The sequence below is a fragment of the Magnolia sinica genome, chromosome 9, assembly GCF_029962835.1.
Source record: "Magnolia sinica isolate HGM2019 chromosome 9, MsV1, whole genome shotgun sequence".
Lineage (NCBI taxonomy): Eukaryota > Viridiplantae > Streptophyta > Magnoliopsida > Magnoliales > Magnoliaceae > Magnolia > Magnolia sinica.
Genome location: NC_080581.1, coordinates 892,822 through 912,428, shown reverse-complemented (window position 1 = coordinate 912,428; position 19,607 = coordinate 892,822). Strand labels below are relative to the sequence as shown.

At 40.8% G+C, this 19,607-nt stretch overlaps 1 protein-coding gene across 6 annotated transcripts in view; it reads right to left on the bottom strand.

The window, feature by feature from the left end:
* Window positions 1–2,256: 2,256 nt before the first annotated feature.
* Window positions 2,257–19,607, bottom strand: part of LOC131256575 (protein STRUBBELIG-RECEPTOR FAMILY 5-like) — a 35,269-nt gene continuing 17,918 nt past the window's right edge. For 5 of the 6 annotated variants that reach the window (XM_058257472.1, XM_058257469.1, XM_058257473.1 and 2 more), the window contains 8 exons: window positions 19,523–19,588; window positions 19,166–19,419; window positions 17,943–18,214; window positions 16,419–16,690; window positions 11,315–11,435; window positions 3,736–3,872; window positions 3,477–3,633; window positions 2,257–2,799 (listed from right to left, as the gene is read on the bottom strand). In XM_058257472.1, coding sequence (XP_058113455.1) covers window positions 2,737–2,799; window positions 3,477–3,633; window positions 3,736–3,872; window positions 11,315–11,435; window positions 16,419–16,690; window positions 17,943–18,214; window positions 19,166–19,419; window positions 19,523–19,588 — 1,342 coding nt within the window. In that variant the 3' untranslated portion in view covers window positions 2,257–2,736. The remainder of the gene's footprint in view (window positions 2,800–3,476; window positions 3,634–3,735; window positions 3,873–11,314; window positions 11,436–16,418; window positions 16,691–17,942; window positions 18,215–19,165; window positions 19,420–19,522; window positions 19,589–19,607) is intronic. The other variant, XM_058257476.1, reaches the window with a different exon arrangement.

Here is a 19,607-nt window from a genome sequence, read left to right as displayed (position 1 = left end):
TTAGTCTGTTACCCGGGTAACAGTTTAGTGGGTGTTACACTAACCGTGTGGGTCCTACCTTGATATATTTTTTGTATATCCACACCGTCCATATATTTTTCCATCTCATTTTAGTATTCTATACCAAATCATAATAATCTGCAAGTCTCAGGTGGACCATACCAATAGAAACAGTGATAAATATTTTTAAAAAATTGTGGGCTACAAAAGTTTTGTAACGATCTGATATTTCTATTTTCACTTAATCCATATCTTCTTGATATTATCAACAGGTTGGATTTAAAATAAAAATTATTAAAACATTACCATGGGCCCTTTGGAATTTTTTATGGTAAGGCACTCAATCACCACTCTTTCCATTGGTGTGGCCCACATGAGATTTGAATCTGCATAGTTTTTGGTAAACCTTACTTAAATTGTCTATATAAATGTATTGACGGCATGGATATACAAAAAATCATCAATTTGGGCCCTACGGTAGGGGTAACACCTAATCCGCTCCCAGGTGTGTTTAGGCACACGCGTGTGGGGCCTTCCCATCCACGGACGCGGATTGCGTTCTGCGTGCGGCTCACCGTGATGTATGTGTTATATCTACGCCGTTCATCCATTTTTAAAGATGATTTTACATCATGATACGACATTTGAGTAAGATCCAAGGTTCAAGTGGACCACAAAACAAGAAGCAGCGGTGATAATGATGCCCACTGTTGAAAGCTTCCTAAGGCCCACCGTAATGTTTATTTTCCATCTAACATGTTCACAAGGTCACATTGACCTTGATGAGGGGAAAACACAATTATCAGCTTGATCAAAACTTCCGTGGCTCCAATAAGGTTTTAATGGTGGGCGTTTAATCTCCCCTCTGTGGTCCACCTGAGCTTTGGATCTACATCATTTTTATTCTCATGCCATAAAATCATCTTTAAAAATGTATGGACGGCGTGGATAAAACAAATACATCACGGTGGCCCCACAGAGCCCCTGCTTGGACCGTGTCCGTCCTGGCAGGGGCAGGCTGGAATCCCAAACCTGGCATTGGTGGATCCCTGACTGTGGGGCCCACCTTGATGTATGTGTCCTATATCCACGCCGTCCATCCGTTTAAAAATATTATTTCAAGGTATGAACACAAAAATGCAGCAGGTCCAGATCTCAGGTGGACCACACCACAAGAAAAAGTGGTGATTGAACGCCCACCTTTAGAAACTTCTAGGGGGCCACCGGAATGTTTATTCGCCATCCAACCCGTTGATAAGGTCACAAAGACCTGGATGTAAGTACCGCACAAATATCAGCATGATCCAATACTTTGTGGACCCAGAGAAGTTTTTAATGATCAATCACCGCTATTTCCTGTCGTGTGATCCACTCAAGATTTGGATCTGCTGCATTTTTGGATTCATGCTCTAAAATAACCTGGACAAACGGATGGACGGCGTAGATATAAAACAAGTAGACCACGGTGGGCCCGACAGTCAGGGATCCACCGAAGCCGCATCCTAATCAGCGTCCCCATCCACATGCGCTCACACGTACCAATATTGAACACGTGTTGGAGCTATTCGCTTTCAGCTGAGTGGACTTCGGAGATAATGCTTAGATATTCTGCCTCCAAAGCAGGCAGGTTAAAAACCCTTCTTTTTCTGGCCCTCCATTTGTTTTCATGTGGTGCCCAACCTGAGGCATGAAGTAACCTGATTTTCAGTCCAGGAGATCTCACAATGTGGCCCACCTGATGGAAAGATCTGATCAGGCACGTGAACCTGTATGTTGATAGGCAGGGCCCCACACGCTGCCTTTAATTTAGACGGTTAAGATCATTTACACAAAAATAGGTCCAATCACTAATTTGATCCATCCATTTGTTAGAACTGTCATGGATTAGTTGTGATTCTAAAGAATCACTCTTCTTAGGCAATTGTAACCATCCGATCCATGGCTTGAAAAATGGACGGTTGTAGAAATTAAGGCCAAATTAAAGACATTGTATCGTTCAATCAATCTGATTTTTTTTATGGTAGCCCATGAAATGTGTCCTGGACTTAATGAACAGTTCAGATTGACAGATTGGACTCTCCAAGTGAACCTATGCAACTAGGAGCAGTATAGCTTATAGGGCTCTAAGAGATAACTATTTGATACTGAGTCAGGTCAGCTGAAGCCTGAGTCCGGTTTCTGAGTCGACCCAACCAGCCTGGAAGTCAAGCAAAACCCAGCTCCTGAACTGTGCTCAAGATACAGTGACTCAAGAGCTTATCATTTCCAAGCTGAAAATGGTCCATTGAATTTCATCATCAAATTGCATTCATAGAATCAATCATTCTCAGATTGATTATGAAAACACAACCAAAAGAAATCAAGTATTGATGAAGTCCAGATCAACGGTTGAATATTGGAAATAGCATGCGCTGTCTAATTTAAAAGCGTAATCCTTTTGTACACTAAGAGAGAGAGAGAGAGAGAGAGCATAGAAAAAATGCAGAATAATTTTCTTTTTCTTTTTCTTTTTCTTTTTTTTTTTTTGATGAATTGTAGGAGAATAACTTGCTACAATCAGCAACACTATGACGATATCAGGCAAGTTCAATGGGAAGAAACAAATGCAATTGGCCCCTTGGTATGGATATTTTCGAGAAAAACGGTCTCTCCCTTAAATATGGATTGGGTTCCGTGGTCCATCCATGTCCGTTAGAAGCACCAGGTTCTTCACTAACCAGTCCCTATTGTTCATGCTCATGCACATCGGCCGAGCGATTGCACCACCTCTGACATGAGTGGCCGAAATTCTGGCTCCGTCTGGGAAAAGAATTCAAAGAGATGTCATTTGATTATGAAAAAAAATTAGGATTCTATAACCAGCAATGAAATTAGTAGAGGCTGCATTTTAAGGCACTAATGAATTGAATTGCAATAACCAGTTTTCTTCTTCTTTTTTGGTTTGGGTTTCTGTCCAAATTCAATCCTGGGTCCTCTAGAGAGGGCGTGCACTAACCCACTCATCTTGGAAGTGGGCTGCAATTGGAATTAGTTCAACAAATTGCAGTTACCTCCTCTGGTATTCTTAACGAGGAAACTGCCCCTGAATTGCAATTAGGACTCATTTGGCAGCATGTATTTTCAATTTGGAGCCTAGTTCCTTGGTATGCATGCTAAGAAAAGTACAATTAGGTAATTTCAATTTTATTTCAACTAATTATTGCAGTTCAATTCAATACTAGTTTTCATTTTAGTTCAACTAATTATTGCAGTTCAATTCCATACTATATCCAAATGCAGCCTTAAAAAAGGTCTAAAAGCCAAAATTGCAAGTAGTTCTATTTGGTTTTAAGAATAGACAACATTCATAGAGGAAGAGAAGCTGTCAATGGGTGGGGCCCAAGCTGTGAAATTAAATATTCAAAATCCAGGCCAACACCAACCCAGGCTGGCCCATTGACAGCCCTAATGGCAGCAACTTAAAACCATAGTTATACCTGGACACACAGAGCGATGACATCAGCAAAACGAGAAAGTGACTTGGGCGGGTACAATCCCCGTAGAGCAGGGTCCACCATATCTTCCAATGCATTTATGTTGTGGAGATGCGGTGCAGCCCACCCAACTAGAGACTGCTCTTCTATCGGTTTTGAACTGATTTAAGTTGGGTGTGATCAATTAGCCAACATTTAAATGCTGCTAAAAATGTAATTCAAGGTGCAGATGGAAGAAACAGAATGTCTTGTTTGTTATCACCTGTCAAAAGGCTTCCGACCCGTCAACAGCTCCAACATAACCACCCCGAAACTGTATACATCACTTTTCAAAGTGTACGCTGATGGCTTGATGCATTCTGGAGCATTGTATCCATCCTCTGAGCTCCAGCTTGTGTGCTGATGCAAAATTGGTTTCATTATTAAGAAAATCGGGTTTTTGTTTTGAAGATTTAAGGGAAAATGGAACTTTTCTGGTTTTTAAGCCATGTTGATGAGTACTGGAACAAACAAGGGTGTTGGCACAGATGATCATGGGTCGGTTTTTTCTAGTTTCTGACATTTTATACTGTGGAAGTATTATAGTTTCCAGAGGAGATCCAAATTGTTCAAGCATGACATGTGTGCTTTATCTAATGCTGACTGGGCCAGATCTCCAGGGGATAGGAGATCAGCTACTGGTCATTGCACTTATTTTGGGAGTGATTTAGTCACATCTCACATGGGAAAGGAAGAAGAATGCTGTGGTTTGGTGAAGTTGAATATCACGCTATACAGCTCACTTTCCATGAGATAGTTTTATTGAAGAACTTCATGGCGGAACATGGTTTGAGCAAGTTAGATTGGAGAAATTCATGGCCGAACTTGGTTTTATGAAGGCTATGGAACTATTTTGTGATAACCAAGCTACTATGCATGCACTGTGTTTCATGATCTGATGACACATGGAGGTGGATTGTCACTTTGTGAGGGAGAAGGTGGCTAGCAAGGAAAATATCTACGAAGTCCGAAGATGAAGATCAACTCAATGATTTCTTCACCAGGTCACCAAATTATTGTACTTGACAAGATGGGGTACGGTAGACATTCGTTCCAGCCTGAGGTGGAGTGTCCATGTTTACATTAAGGGGTTGTTTTGATACGAGGATACCCGCTTAAGTTAAAACTTTAACCAGTTATCTATTAATTAACCATGTAGGGTAAACTAATGGAAAGTGGAAAATCGTTTGCCTTGGTTAAAATTGTTACTCAAAAGGCCCACTGTTGAAATATCAATCCACAAGAGTAGTTTTTCTTGTTAATTGGTTAGAAAAAAGTTATTTCCCCCCTCAACATTAACTTCATTACACCACCACCATCGACCAACCACCGGCGATAAACATTGAGCCTCACAGCTCAGCCAGCGACCAGATTCCATAACCCTCTCCATCAAGCCAGTGACCAGAATCCGGCAATCAGAATGACAACAGCGATGATGAGCATGATGATGGTGATGAATTGATAGTGGTGTTGAATATGCCAAAGACAGTGGTGATGGTGTCATTAGGGTGATGATTCGGGATGCCAATGGGCTGGGTTGGCCCATTGGACTTTCGGATTAGGCCACTTTCAGCCAGGATTAGCCCAAGGGCTGAGCCATTGCCTAATATTTAAGCCTGTTTATTAATCAAAGGCTCGGGATTTATTTGATGCCCACTGGCCCAACCAAGCCTGGTCTAGCCTCGCCTGTTTAGGTGTTTCAAGGGCACTTTCATAATATATCATGAACAATGCAGCACATCTAACGAACAACCTAGATCATGCACAAAAGTGGGTGGTCGGCTTGGACCTGTTTGTTTTGGCCCGTCATAGACCCTGACCAGGCTCAGGCCTAGTTTTTGCTCCATGGTCTGGGCTTCGACGGACCTTGGCCCAGCCTATGACAACCAGAATGATGATGTGGTGACGACAACAAAGATGATTGTAATGATGTTTGACAAACTATTATGATTATGTCTTCACACATTGATTGTCCACCCACAACCACAGTGGCCAACCCATAACTCAAAAGTCAAAATTAAACTGTCCAAATGGTGGGTCCCACTTTGGACAGATCATAAACCAATAAATAACATAAAATTATATCTTAAATGAAGGATTTATGGACAACTAATGGACGGTGTTTTTGGTATTTAATTTCAATTATAGAACAGTAGAATGGTTTCCAAATATAGTTGCAGATAGCAAATTGTGTTAACATAGTTCAAATTTGTTGAATCGTGGTTGGTGGGGCTCCCCAAGCTCATTGAGATAGGAGCATCAACAATAATCGTTTATGTGAGGATCTGCAGGTTTCTTTGCTAGAGTATGTGAGCAGATATGTTTCTCGCTCACAACAACTCGTATGTTTGAAACAACCATGGAGTGGATTCTACCCCATGCAAAGATACTAAAATAATGGAGAGGTATCATGGATCAAGAGAACAGAAAGGGGGTCGTCCCAAAGATGGATCGGTTCGGTTCGAAGGGGACTTCACCTCCAGAAGCGGGACCACAACATTCGCAGTTGCGCTACGAGCAAAGGTTCTGAGAGAGGTCGGAAGGCTAAGAGATCCTCTTCCAGTAGATCCCAGTCGGCGGATGGAAGGTAATGACCCAAAGGGAAAGGCACATTAGACTCCTAAGAAGAACCATCCCCTGTCGAGGATGACGACAATGGTGTTTGAATCCTGGCTGGCAGAGGAAGGAAACGACATAATAGGAAAGGTAGCCGCAAGGGTTTCAACGCTCTCCAGGAACTTCCAACCAATTTTGTCGAAAAGTTCTCGGAAAAATGAATGGAGACGAATTTCTGCCATGTATCCGAGAACTAAGGGATGGTGAGGGAGGTGGTAATCCCTCAGGAGAAGGGTTCCCCTATTATCCGTGGCTTCGGCTTCATTAGGATGAACAACGACGAGAAGCTCTAGGCGGCGATGGATGATCTTCAAGGGAAGAAGTTCAATGGTCAGTTGGTGCGACTTCAAAAGGCCCATTATGGTCCATCGACAAGCAAAGCGCTAGGGGAGCAGTTCATTAGGAAATATACAACTTCTAAAGGTCCGATTCAACCATTCTCTGCTGAGGAGGTGATCTCTGGAAAGTCAAAATTATTTCGAGAAGCTATAGTGGGAAAGACATCGAATCTATTGCTTTTGGATCACCCTCCTATTAAGTAGCCTCCTCAATTAGACCAGAAGACCTCCTCTTCTGTTCAGGTCCAAAAGGTTGCCACTTTTGAAGGTCTGGAGGTTAGGATCGATCCCATCGTTGTAGAGCAGGTGTGGGAGTCCTTTAAATGGTGTTTGATAGCCACTGTCTAGAGAGGGGCATCCATCTCCGACCTCTTGATGGATCGTTGAGAATTATAATTCAAAGTCGAAAATTTTCACCACTATCATCTTAAGGTGCCTTCCAGGGGTGTCGGGGGCTCAGATGATAGCTTTGGCAAGACAATGGATAGGAACCGGGGGGCAAGGCTGAGGTTGTCGATTTCCATGGAAAAATGTTTGGGGTGAACAAAGGTGCACGCATTCAGTGCTCTCGTGGCACATCATATCCTAACCATCATATGTGGACCGACAAGGTTCCTCCACTGCATTGCATTTTGGCTAGTAGGACAAGTGATCAGCCCTCTGTCTCTCTCACTACGTCGTAGCGGGACAATTGTCCCTTCGCGTGCCAAGAGAAGTTGTCTTACCATTGCACATGGCGCGCCCGACATGCCCTGTGACATCACTCCCCAATCAATGCCCTTGTCGTCTAGTGATGGCTTCCAGCGGGCTTTAGTTTTGGCTCCCATTACGTGGTGAGAGGAGAAGGACCTTCTTTAGACCAACATTCAATGCGGAACGATGTCTGGAACACATGTCAAGGAGAGATCATATTGCGATCGGTGTGCCTATTGAAGGGTAGGACGCAAGGCCTTATCTCCAGTTCAATGGACGCCACATGTCCTGGGGCTTCCTGCCAAGGACAATTCCTTTATTTCGAAGCTAGCTATCCTCACCTGATCCTACCTTCTTGATTGTGTGGGGGCTACGAGTCCTCTGATGTTTTTTGATTGGCTATCTGAGACGAAAGCTACGTCCAAGATGATGCCATGTCATCCCTTTTTTAATTATATGCCGATGCAAGATAGTGATTATCTCTACAATTTGGGGGATGGGTGGCCTCTCACATGGGCGAATTGAGACATTGCAAGGCCACATGTCTCCACACCCTCTGAGCCGAGTGCCAATTGCATAGGGATTATTAATGCTAGTCATCTTGAATTTTTTTGTGAGGGTCTCAAGAGGATCCTCGTGTATGACGATGATTCAAACATGGGTTTAGATTGTGACACGTGGATAGACAGATCATCTCTATCTCATTCGGACAGGATGGAAACTGATAGCATCGCAATGATGGATCTCATGTGTATCCCCCACATGTGCACCTATTAGCTTCCCTTCATCATGTTTATGAGACGTGATATCTTTCCCACTACCCCCAAATGATTATCTTATCCCCTCCCTATTAGATCCCCATAGACTTGAGAGCTGAGCTTCAATGACCCGATTTGAACGACCTAGAATGCCTAGAAGAGGCCCTCGACATTACTCCCTTTGCAAGCGGACATCTATTCCTTAGAGATCTTAGCGAGTTTGGTGGCGGCTCTTAAAGGAAAGAGATGGGTCAAGGACGCAATTGACCATGTGGGTCATATGCTCGAGAGGGCGTTCGGCGACAGAGGCGAAGATTACATTGCTCTCCTCCAGCTAGGAAGGAGAGAGGCATTTGAATGGTTGAGCAGGTCTAGTCCCAACAAAACCCTAGTGCTCTTCAACAATTGTAGGGAGCTTTCTCAGTTACAGGTGGATCATCGGGGGGGGGGTGGTGGAAGCCATCCCCAGAAGCAACAGGAAAGGGTGTGGGGTTAGGAAAGTTATCAAATGAAGATTCTATGTTGAAAAGTTAGAGGGCTTGGGTACCCCCCGAAAGTGCTCTATTATTAAGGATGTTTGTAAAAGATCTAAAGCTAGTATATCAATGTTCCAGGAGACTAAACTCCAATCTATTGATCGTAGGTCTTTCCAATCCTTGCGGGGTTGTCAAGGGTCTAGACTAGGTGGCCTTAGATGCCATCGGAGGCGTCATGGGGTATTCAGTATTCTTATTCTTTGGGATTCTCGTTGGTGGGTCAAGGAGGAGTCCTAGACAGGTTGATTTAACCTCTCAGTGGTTTTTTCGGGAGTTATCATTGGGCTTCCAATGGTTCTCTTCTAGGGTGGATGGTCCTAACACTTCGTCTCTTCGCCCACTCCTTTAGGAGTTGTCCTCAATCAAATATATATGGAAGTTACCATGGTGTGTCGTTGGGGATTTTAATGTAGTATGGTTCTCTCACAAGAAGTCCCCCCTTGGTCTTGTGTCTTGTAGCATGATGGGCTTTTCAAGCTGGGTATTAAAGCATAGTCTTGTGGATTTATTGTCGGATGATGTCAAGCACACTTGGTCTAATGGTCAAGCGAGACTAGTCATGTCCAAGTTGGACAACCTTTTGGTCTCCTCAAATTGGGTGCAAAAGTTCCCCTTGGCCTGCCAAAGGGGCCTCCCAAAGCCTGTTTTGGACCACTGTCCCATCCTTTAGGAAATGAATGAGATTGTTTGGGGCCCAAAACCTTTTTGCTTTGAGCTAACTTGGCTCGAGGTGGAGGATTTTCGGTCTCTGATCGTTGAATGGTGGTGTTCTTTTGAAGTGGCAAGTGGAGTGGTTTCAAGCTCTCTTAGAAGTTGCGTATGTTAAAGGCGAAGCTTAAACTCTAGCGTAGGGAGATCTTCGGTCAAAGAGCTCTCAAAATGTCTTCGATTTTGCAAGAAATCCAAGCCTACAACATCAACGAAGAGAAGGGACCACTGTCAAAGTCGGATCAAGCTAAAAATGATAAGCTCTCTTCTACCTATAGTTCTAGACTTAGGGAGGAGGAGATCAAGCGGCACAAGTGGTCGTGAGCCACTTACCTTAAAGATGGAGACGAGAACACTAAATTATTTCATGAAATCATCAATGCCCGGGCTCAAGTCAACTGCATCTCCTCCCTCCTGGTTGAAGGACTTAAACTCAAATACAAATCGTCGATCTCTAAAGCTATTGTCGATTTCTATTTGAACTTGCTTTTGAAGGATAATGGGTCACGACCATCTCTTAATAACTTGGACTTCGATTACTTCTCCCCCGAGGAGGCAGCTTCTCTCAGTTAGATTGTTCTTCAGCTTCATATCCAAGTTGTCTCTCTATTCGGGTCTACCTCATCCTTTTCATCATTTGTTCTATGGAGCCCCTCCCGAGTGGTAGTCTTTGTTTGGTTAGTCAAGAGGAAGAGTCTCCTCATAATTGACAGTTTGCAAAGAAGGTCGCTTGTCATTCCCAATGTTTGTCTAATGTGCATGGAAAATGGGGAGTCGATTGATCATCTCCTCATCCATTGCCCTTTGGCTGCTAAAGATTGGGATCATTTTCTCAATTTTCTTAACACCGATTGGGTCATGCCGAAGTCAATGAAGGATCTGTAATAGCCTTGGCATGGAGGATTTGGCAAATCCAGTAAAGCTATATGGTGGTTGTTAATTATGGCAGTATTTCGGGTCATTTGGGGCTCTAGGAATAGGCGTTGTTTTCGGAACAAGATGGAAGGAACTAGTTCGATAATCAATATTCCGCTTTTTATAGGATGGGTTGTTTATGTAAAGGAAGATTCGGCTAGCCCTTTCTTTTTTTCCTATTGATTTTGTGGTTTTGGGTTGTATTCTTTTCTCACATTTTGTGAGCTTTCTAATAAAGTTAGTTGTTATCTCCAAAAAAGGGTATTATAGTCATTTTCATAATAAGTTGATGACAGCTAATAAAATCTCTCCTTCGAGAGAGTTTGGTTACATTTTTGCACTAACCCCCTTTCTCCTTACATTAATAGGCTCTATCAATGGAGCATAGACCAAAAATCACATCAATCAAATAATCCTACCAATGTTAAAAAATAATGATAATAATAATAACAGATACAAAAATCATTCACTGGATTTAAATGAGTTTTTTACCATTTTCTAAATGGTTAGATTGTCCCATTGTTGTGATTTTCTGCCTATGGCCTAGTCATGGTTGTCCCTGATGAATGAATGATTCATATCAACGTACACATGCCAAAGTGGGAGAACAAAAATTCTATCCTCCCAAGGGGAATCAACTCCTATTTTTATTGTTTAAAAACGGTTCTATGCCCCATGTCAGAGTACAACATCTTTGATTAGCTGTGCATAGAGAGGTATGACACTTGATGGCAAGGAACAATGCTTTTTTTATGACCCAGCAATGGTACAAATGAGACTCATCATTCAGTGCATATGTTATTGATCTGGTCAGCCCCATCATGGGCTGGGCCATACACTTAAATCACCCATCAGATAACCCCCACCATTCAATTAAAATGGACAATTTATATTTAACATGAAACACATTGGTGAGGATCATCTTGCATAGGAAAGGATACTGGAATGTGGGACCCACATGCACAGTTTGTTGGGCAGAACAAAAGCACCATCAAGCAATATATGGGTCCTTACTCATGCCTCAATGGTAGACTCACAAGAGTTTAAACACGAGGTCATGGGTTCGAGTACCCATTGTGGTGTGTGGGTGTGTGAGCTCGTGTAAAAAATAAATAAATAAATAAAAAGCATTATATATTTTTACTCATGTATCTGTAACCATCACTTGCACACCTCTTGTGAGCAAGTTATGCAGATTCAGGAAATGAATTTCAAGACTTATTAGTGTGTCTGAAAACCTGGTAAAAGGTAGCCAAACCGCATTCTGAAAGGTGGGGATTGAGCTCAGTGTCGAGCAAGATGTTACTGGACTTGATATTTTTGTGCATGGTAGAAGGAGAACAGATTTCATGCAGGTACCTGAAAATGATACCAACAAGCATAAGAAAACAGTACAAGTCTACAAGAGATGGTGATGTTGGTGGTAAAGATTGTATTTTCCATTTGTTGTGATAATATAGGTGACAGGAGTTCATGATGAGAGAGAGAAGACACGTAACAACTAGAAAGTACTTTTGCTGCCACAAGACAATGAGAAATGCCACAGTGATTCCGCAGGAAGATATTGAACAGGTGGATTGAGGCACAATGTCAATCATGCATGAGAAATACAGGCATTATACTTGGTGGGGCTCAACATGCACTGTCCCAAAACAATGGCCAATCTACCCATCAGGCTACATGTGTATCTTGATTCCTTGAATATACACTGTTAGTGATTTCCTTCCAAACTAGCTATTCTACTAATACAAGTTTAGCCTAACTGATGAATGGATTGGCCTGATTTATGCACCGGGGCCCAGGCATCTTCAGTGTCTGCCACCCACCCAATGATTGCCATGGATCTAACACATACATGGCAAGTTGGCACATGTGGCATGATTCACTTCTTCAATGTCTTGCACAAATCACCCTACTTTTTCCACTAAGTCTAACAAAACATCACTAGATCATGATGATAGTTATAATGATTGATTGTACAAAAGGTATTATTTGATGCTCAATTAAGAGAATTTCTTGATCAACCCAGCAGTAGCACCACTTGGACCCAATTTTTGGTGATCTAAGCCGTTGATCTGAACAGGTTCATCATTTGGTGGGCCATACACCAATCTCCCTCCTCCTAGATGATAGTAGCCATCCAATGAAATGGACTGTTGCAACCAATGGTTCGCATTTAACAGGGGCCAAATCAGACAGGATTACCTGACAGGAAAGATTCAAGGGCATCTCACAGCCACTATGGGCCCACCGCCCACCAACTGGATCTGAAAAGCCGGGGCCAAACATGTACTTCATTGGACGTTTCATGTCATAGCATATCATACCAACATATGCTGAATATGACCATATAAAACTTCTTGTAGTGGCAAGAAATACCTGATTTTACAGTGAGATGAATATCAACGATTGATGTAAAGCATGATAGTGGAACCATGGTTTTAAATATCATCCAATATAATCTATTATCATCCAAGTTGTATCAATTTCAGCCTGAAATGAAGCAAATCGCCTGACCAGTATGGACCGAGAATGACCAGCCGGGAGCAAAAAGGATGAGTCAGGGCGCGACATACTGGTTTTGGTCCTCAGGTGAGTTGCACTCCAAACCATTATTTGAAACCTTGCAGGTTAGTATGATGATGACGACGATGATGATAAACCAATTTCCAAGGTTTGAACTTGGGAAAACAGTGTGAGAGTTGATGAGATTGATGACATGTCAAAGGCAACCTACTTCTATCTTCCTACGAAGGAAATCTTTAAGGGCTTGTTTGGATTTTAGGATTGCAGTGTAAAGTAAATGAAAACACAATCATTACGTAACTTTTCCTGTCCCCTGAAATCGTACGAATGCCGTGTTTGTTTCAAAGGTGGAAACAACAGTCGTCTGCCCCAACAGGCTAACTGTGTTGATTGGATTGCATCAAAAAATCAAGTAGACGGCCTTACAAGAAGTTACAGTACTCTGTGATCCCCACATACCGCACTCTAATTGCAGTGCTTGGATTGCACCGTTGAATTATGTATACCCTCCTACAGCATTTTACAATAATGTGTAGTGAGCACCACAAGCAGTCAATTTCCACCGGCTGTTTCCAAACGACTGCGAATGAGTTAATAGCTCATATACATGGTACATGGTTATGGTGGGTTGCACCCACCATACAATGAAGACCGCATGCTTAACCTCTACTCAAAATGCAAAAGTCCTTCCATATACGACATTCATCAAAGAAAATCCAAGGCATCCAAGGGATCACACCCGTATACGGACATTCATCAAAGAAAGACCACCAAGTGGCTGAAGAGTGACTGTTGTGAGCATAGTTATGCATTGTAAAGTTGAAGTACTATGAAAGTACAATTTCATACCAATGTGCCATACATGTGAAGCTGGCAAGCTGTTGAAGCTAGATAATGAATGAAATTTGGGAAATCCATGTACCGGAGCTGCCATTAGGGCAACAATTTCATCACTGTCCAACATAGTTTGGGATCTATGTCTGTGTAGTCATGGAATATTGAACATAAAATTGACGTGGAACACTGTTGTGGTCTGCAGTGCGAAGAATACAGCGTGTGACCCTAACTTATTCAACAGGCATGTTCTCCATTAATAAATCTGAAGACGCAATGAGTCCTCGACGACAAGGAAATGTGGTGGAGAAATTGAAGATTACAAGACATCAAAAGATCAACAGACAAAGCACTATGGACAGACTTTAAATCGTGCCGACGCACTCCATCTTCCATGCAAGGAACGCAGCATGTGGTGCTTGTAGGTGGGGGAAAGGGGAAGCCAAAAATCGACTACCCTTTTCTCCACGCCTGGCAATCATGAATAATTCTAACTGCCTCCACTAAAATGTGGATAGATACGCACTACAAAATTAATTTCCGTAGGCAAGGATAACATGCAAGACCTCTACAGGAGGCACTACTCCACTATCGATATTGTGGGCAGAAACCAACTCTCTACTTCTTCTAATTTTGAGGATTATCTCAATGTATCATAAGAACATTGTACTCGATTATGTGGAACTAATATAACATGCCTTACGAAATGAATATGACATCTTAATTGCATGGCCATGGCCGTGTATTTGAAGACAACTCACCAGATTCGTGCGGTTATATTTCGGGCCTTTTTTGTTCCTATTAATTCCCGACAATTCTTGTTTCAACAACGTTCAAAACATGCAGCCAATACACAATATAGGATCTACAAAAATGTACAGGAGTTGAAGGTGAAGATCATCCACCATTGTCTCCGCAGACACAACGAAGAAAACCCCACCCAATTATCTACTTTTGATTAATCCCATGAAATTTCAATTTCTATTAGCAATGGGAGAGAGGATCTTGCTGGAGACGCTACATGCATGAGGAGATCACTTATGAAACAAAAAAATCACAGCAGTAAGCAGGAAGGAGAGGAATGCATCTCAGATTACAAGTTTGGGGAGCCATTTAATAATTTTTTAATATTTTTTTCTATTTACGCATGAATTTTGGCCCCTTATTGAAAAATCAAATTTTAATGGTTGTTTTGCTGTTTTAATCATGCCACATGATGTGTAATAAGCATTTTACAGATTTGGGGTGCCATTTTATATTTTTTTAATATTTTTTCTATTTACGAATTTTGGCCCTTTTTTGAAAATTCGAAAAATCATTTTTTAATGATTCTTTTGGAATGCATCTGTCCTCAAATTTTACAGAGTTGGGGTGCCATTTTATATTTTTTAATATTTTTTTCTATTTACGGGCCCTTTTTTGAAAATTCGGATGCTGTTTTAATGACATCATAATGTGTTAATCATAGTAGTGTTATGTGCATTTGGGGTGCTATTTACGCATTTACTTTTTTGAAAATTCTATTTTTAATGATTCTTTTGCTGTTTTAATGACATCATATGATGTGTTAATCATAGTAGAACAATGTGCATTTTACAGATTTGGGGTCCCATTTTATATTTTTTAATATTTTTTTCTATTTACGCATTTATTTCGGCCCTTTTTTGAAAATTCGATGATTCTTTTGCTGTTTTAATGATGTCATATGATGTGTTAATCTAGAACATGTTAATGTGCTTATTTGGGGTGCTCCTTAGCTCTGGAAGATTGAAGTTGACGATGTAGATTGTGTTAATCATAGTAGATGTAATGTGCATTTTACATATTATGCAATGAAAATAATAGCAAACACCTAAATGTAAGATATTTTCATATTACATTCATTCTAATATATCTATCATTGATAGTAGATAGTTAGAAAATTAAATATATGAATTTTGTAGTCAAATTCAGGTTATCTGGTTCATAAATTCATCAAACAATCTGATACAACTTCTCACCAAAGAGTGGACCGTTACACCACCATAAATATGTTCCAATTTATAAATGAATGCATATTTGAAAGGTAGAGGTGGAATAGTTATATGAGGATTAGATTCATTGCTGGGAGTGAGAGCAGGGTGACAATGTATATTCAGTAGGCTAGCGTTTTAAGAGCCCCCTCAAATGGTCATCTCCATTACTGGAGATTGACGTCCAAATCCAGGAAGCGATTTGCCTCATTTACGAGGCTTTTCCTCTGATGCATGCAGCAGTAAAAGTCAGCTACGATGCAGAATTTTTATTTATTTATTTATTTTTATTTATTTTTGCCAACTGCAGTACACAAGTAATAATGGCGATTTTGCAATGCATTACGATAGAATTCTCCAATCCAAACAGGCCCTAAGGGTAATTATTATTCTGATTTCAATGATGAAGAATGAAGAGTAAATAGCCAACATCTTTTACAGGAAGAGCATAATGCAGGTCATTAGTACTGGTAGTGATTGCAATGATCATGGTCGCAGTTAGTGATGGTGGTGCTAACAATTTCCACAATAGGAGCTATAATAAACCAGGGTTAAGATGCTATGCTCTCGAAAGCATGAACTTTGCATTTCTCAACTTTCTAGTGTCATACAAATTTAGACAATAATGATTGGACAATCCCAACCATTTAAAAAAGTGGTGTACAAAGATCACAAGGATTCGTTTAGTGACCCGTGTACACCATTTTTAACATTGATAGGATTGCACAATCATTGTAATTTTTGGTCCATGTGGTCCATTTATGGAGATGTGCGATGAATGGCCAGTTTGTATCACCATACACTAATACCATATGTATGGCATAAAAAAGTGGAGGCATGAAAATCTCATGCTTTCCATGGGTAGCACTAGCAGATCTCATACCAACAGAGAAGGGTGCTGATGATAATGGTTGCAACTTGCAACTTCTGTGCATGCAATCACATAATGTGAACAACATTTTCAACTTACTCTACGGCCCGAGCTGTGCCGAGAGCAATCCTAATTCGAGTGTTCCACGTCAACGGCTTGCTGTATTCATCTGAAAGATGTAGGAAATCATGAAGCGACCCATTCTTCAGGAATTGATAGACTAACAGATAATAACCGTTCTCTGCACAATGACCAACAAGTTCGGTGATGTTTGGATGGCGCAGCTGTAAGATTCTTGAGACCACGTTCATGAATTCTTCAGAACCACCATTTTCAAGAATCGCAGAGTCTATCTTCTTCACAGCTAAAACCTGAAAAGGGTCCATGTATTATGATACATTTTACTATCCAAGTTTAACTAGATTCCAGAGTAAAATGTTTACTAGGCATTAGAGCCTAGACTATGTGAGAAAGGATCAGGAAATGGTTCTTATAAGTTATAACTAAGTTATCAGGTATTCTGCACACATGTATGAGATCCCGACCATAGATATGCCTTACCCCAAAATAACACTGCTTGGATGATGTTAGCCACCGGTTAGACTTTTGATTACAGATGGACTCTTTAAAGAGTCCAACCAATGATAAACATTCAATGAATAAAAAATCCTCCAATAGGCAGTTAGGATCATCTGACTGTTACGATTTTTGAGTTATGAATCATCCAACAGATGAACATTCTGGGCATTGACCATGCGTGCAATGTGTATGAGAATGAGTGCTTGATTACTAATATAAGCATTTAGCTGGATCCTATCTCCAACTAGAAATTGACTTCAAGTTTAACCAGGTCCCAAAGTCACTATTCAATGAAGTATTACTACAATAGACCACACGACAGTCTTTCTATCCAAAATAGTAGTGGGAAAAAAGGGGGTTGTTGCAAACAACTACCCAAAAATGATAGAGTTTTTGCAAATACCCACATAACAATAACACGTTCGCGAATAACCACATCGTTAGTTTTTTTTCTAACAGATGTTAACTTTTTTGGCATATTTTGAAAAAAAGTCAAAACTACCCCTACCCCAAAACCTCTCTGGATGTTCCATATGGAGGAGAATTAAAGGGTTTATGTGTTTCCCATGTTTTTGAAGGGGAAAGGCAATAAGAAACAATCCTTAGTGCCTAGCCTCCTCAAGGATGCACGTAAGCAGGCACACATCAAGATTTTCACTAAGTTCCTTTTAGCAGATTTTCAAGCATTTGAAAAGAAAAACAGAAAATATATAATTAAAAGGCTTTTATAAGCACCCCACTGGTTTTGGTCAAGGAAATTACTAAGAAATCACAAACTCATGGTGATATCTTCATCCTCTCAAATAAAATCTAATAGGTCATTCTTCTTGTCAATGTATACATTTTTTTTGAACGATGATAGTTTTATTAAAGACCACAGCCAAAAAGGAAAAACACAACCTATACATATTTTGTAGCATGTTTGTGCAAAAAACAGGATAAGAATCATGTAGTATGGTGCCTTTCAAAAAAAAGAATCATGTAGTACAGTGATCTACTAAAGAGACCAAATCAAGGTAGGAATTAACCTGAAGGAGGCCATACCTTCCCATCCTCATATTTTGCCTTATAAACATGACCAATTGACCCCTGCCCGATATCGTGGACCAGACCAAAGCTCCCAGTAGCACCCTGTAGGTCCTCCAGTGAATAAGCTGTGGCAGTAATGAGATCTGTGCTTTTTCTGGAACTGAATCTACTCATAACTTCATTATTACTCGATGATTTTTGCCAATTAGGAGGAGGTTTAACACCCATCGAAGCAAATTTATCCAAAGTATCCACAGTGAATGAAGTAGCTTCCATTGTCTGAAGCTCTGCAGGAAATTTAGCTTTTGTTCAGTTCAGTAGTGAAGTTAAAACAAATGACCCAAAGGTAAAACAATGATCAATCAATACCGATACTGCACAAAAAACCCCCCATGTCAATGTGGACAGAAATAATGTATTCAGACTAGCATTCGAAATTAATGGTATCAAAAGAGCCATTAACAACTTGATGTGTCTGCATACAGGAAGTGATAAGCAACACAATAAAGACTGTCCAAAAACATGTGCGCAAACTAGGCTTAAGGGTTTGGTAGAAATTGTGACTGAGGGTATCAAAGGGTCAGGCCAGTTCGTCAGGTCTTCGAGCCTGCCTGTCACAGGTAATGCTCGGGCCTAAAAGTCCATGCCCTTCTATAGGTCAGGATCATGGTACCTTGGATCGAGCTGATCAGGCCTGGAGTATGACAATTATAATGTATGTTTATCATATATTGACATATTTACATGCCATTTGCATGCATGTAGAAATTGCTTAACAGGGCTCGGGCTCAACAAACTTTTAATCAGGTCAAATCAAATCTTTAAAACTTAGCCCGCTTCAGGTTGAGCTCAGGCTCAGGCTTTGAATTTTCAGGTCAGGATTGGGTGGACCTAACCCAGCCCATGCCCAACCCCTTGACATCCCTGATCGTGGCGTGCTCTCCATTCAATCAAGAGAATAACATTTCCTAGTATTTGTGATGAGGAAATAACCATCAAATTGCAGTTACATTCATTTCATGTTGAACCTGATGGGTACACAATTGCAGTTTGCAAGCTGCTCTCCAAAATGAATACAAAAGATGGTGACTGCAATTGGGTCATTTCACTTTTTTGCACTAATTATTGCAATCCAATCCAATTCAATAGTGCATCTAAATGCAGAATAAAGGAAGCAACTAGAATAAACATCAAGTGGACTCAGAGAAACTTGTCGCATAGAGATGGAAAAAGATTACCTTTAAACTCACGGGAAACTAGAGGGCTAAACGATCTCTTTTGGTTGAACTTTTCATCATCAAGAAAATGTGATGGTGGGGAAGATGAAGATTTCCGTGCAACAATGACTAGTAAAAACACAGCCAAGATCAATAATATAACCACTGATACAGCAATGGCTCCTACTTTCAGAAGAAACTTCGTATTTCCATTATTGTTGAATGAGTGGCTGATTTCATTTGCCTGTGGGTCTGACCATTTATTTCCTTGGGTCCTACAAAAAGCCATTTCAATGTCAAGCGGAATATAGAGCAACCAATGAAGCCTGATTCACGAAGTGAACAAAAAAAAAAAAAAAAAATTGAAAGTATACTTACTGAATGGCATCTATATCCTTCAACTTCTTTGGAATCCAACCAGTAAAACGGTTATTCTCAACATTCCTAGAAACACAACAAGGAT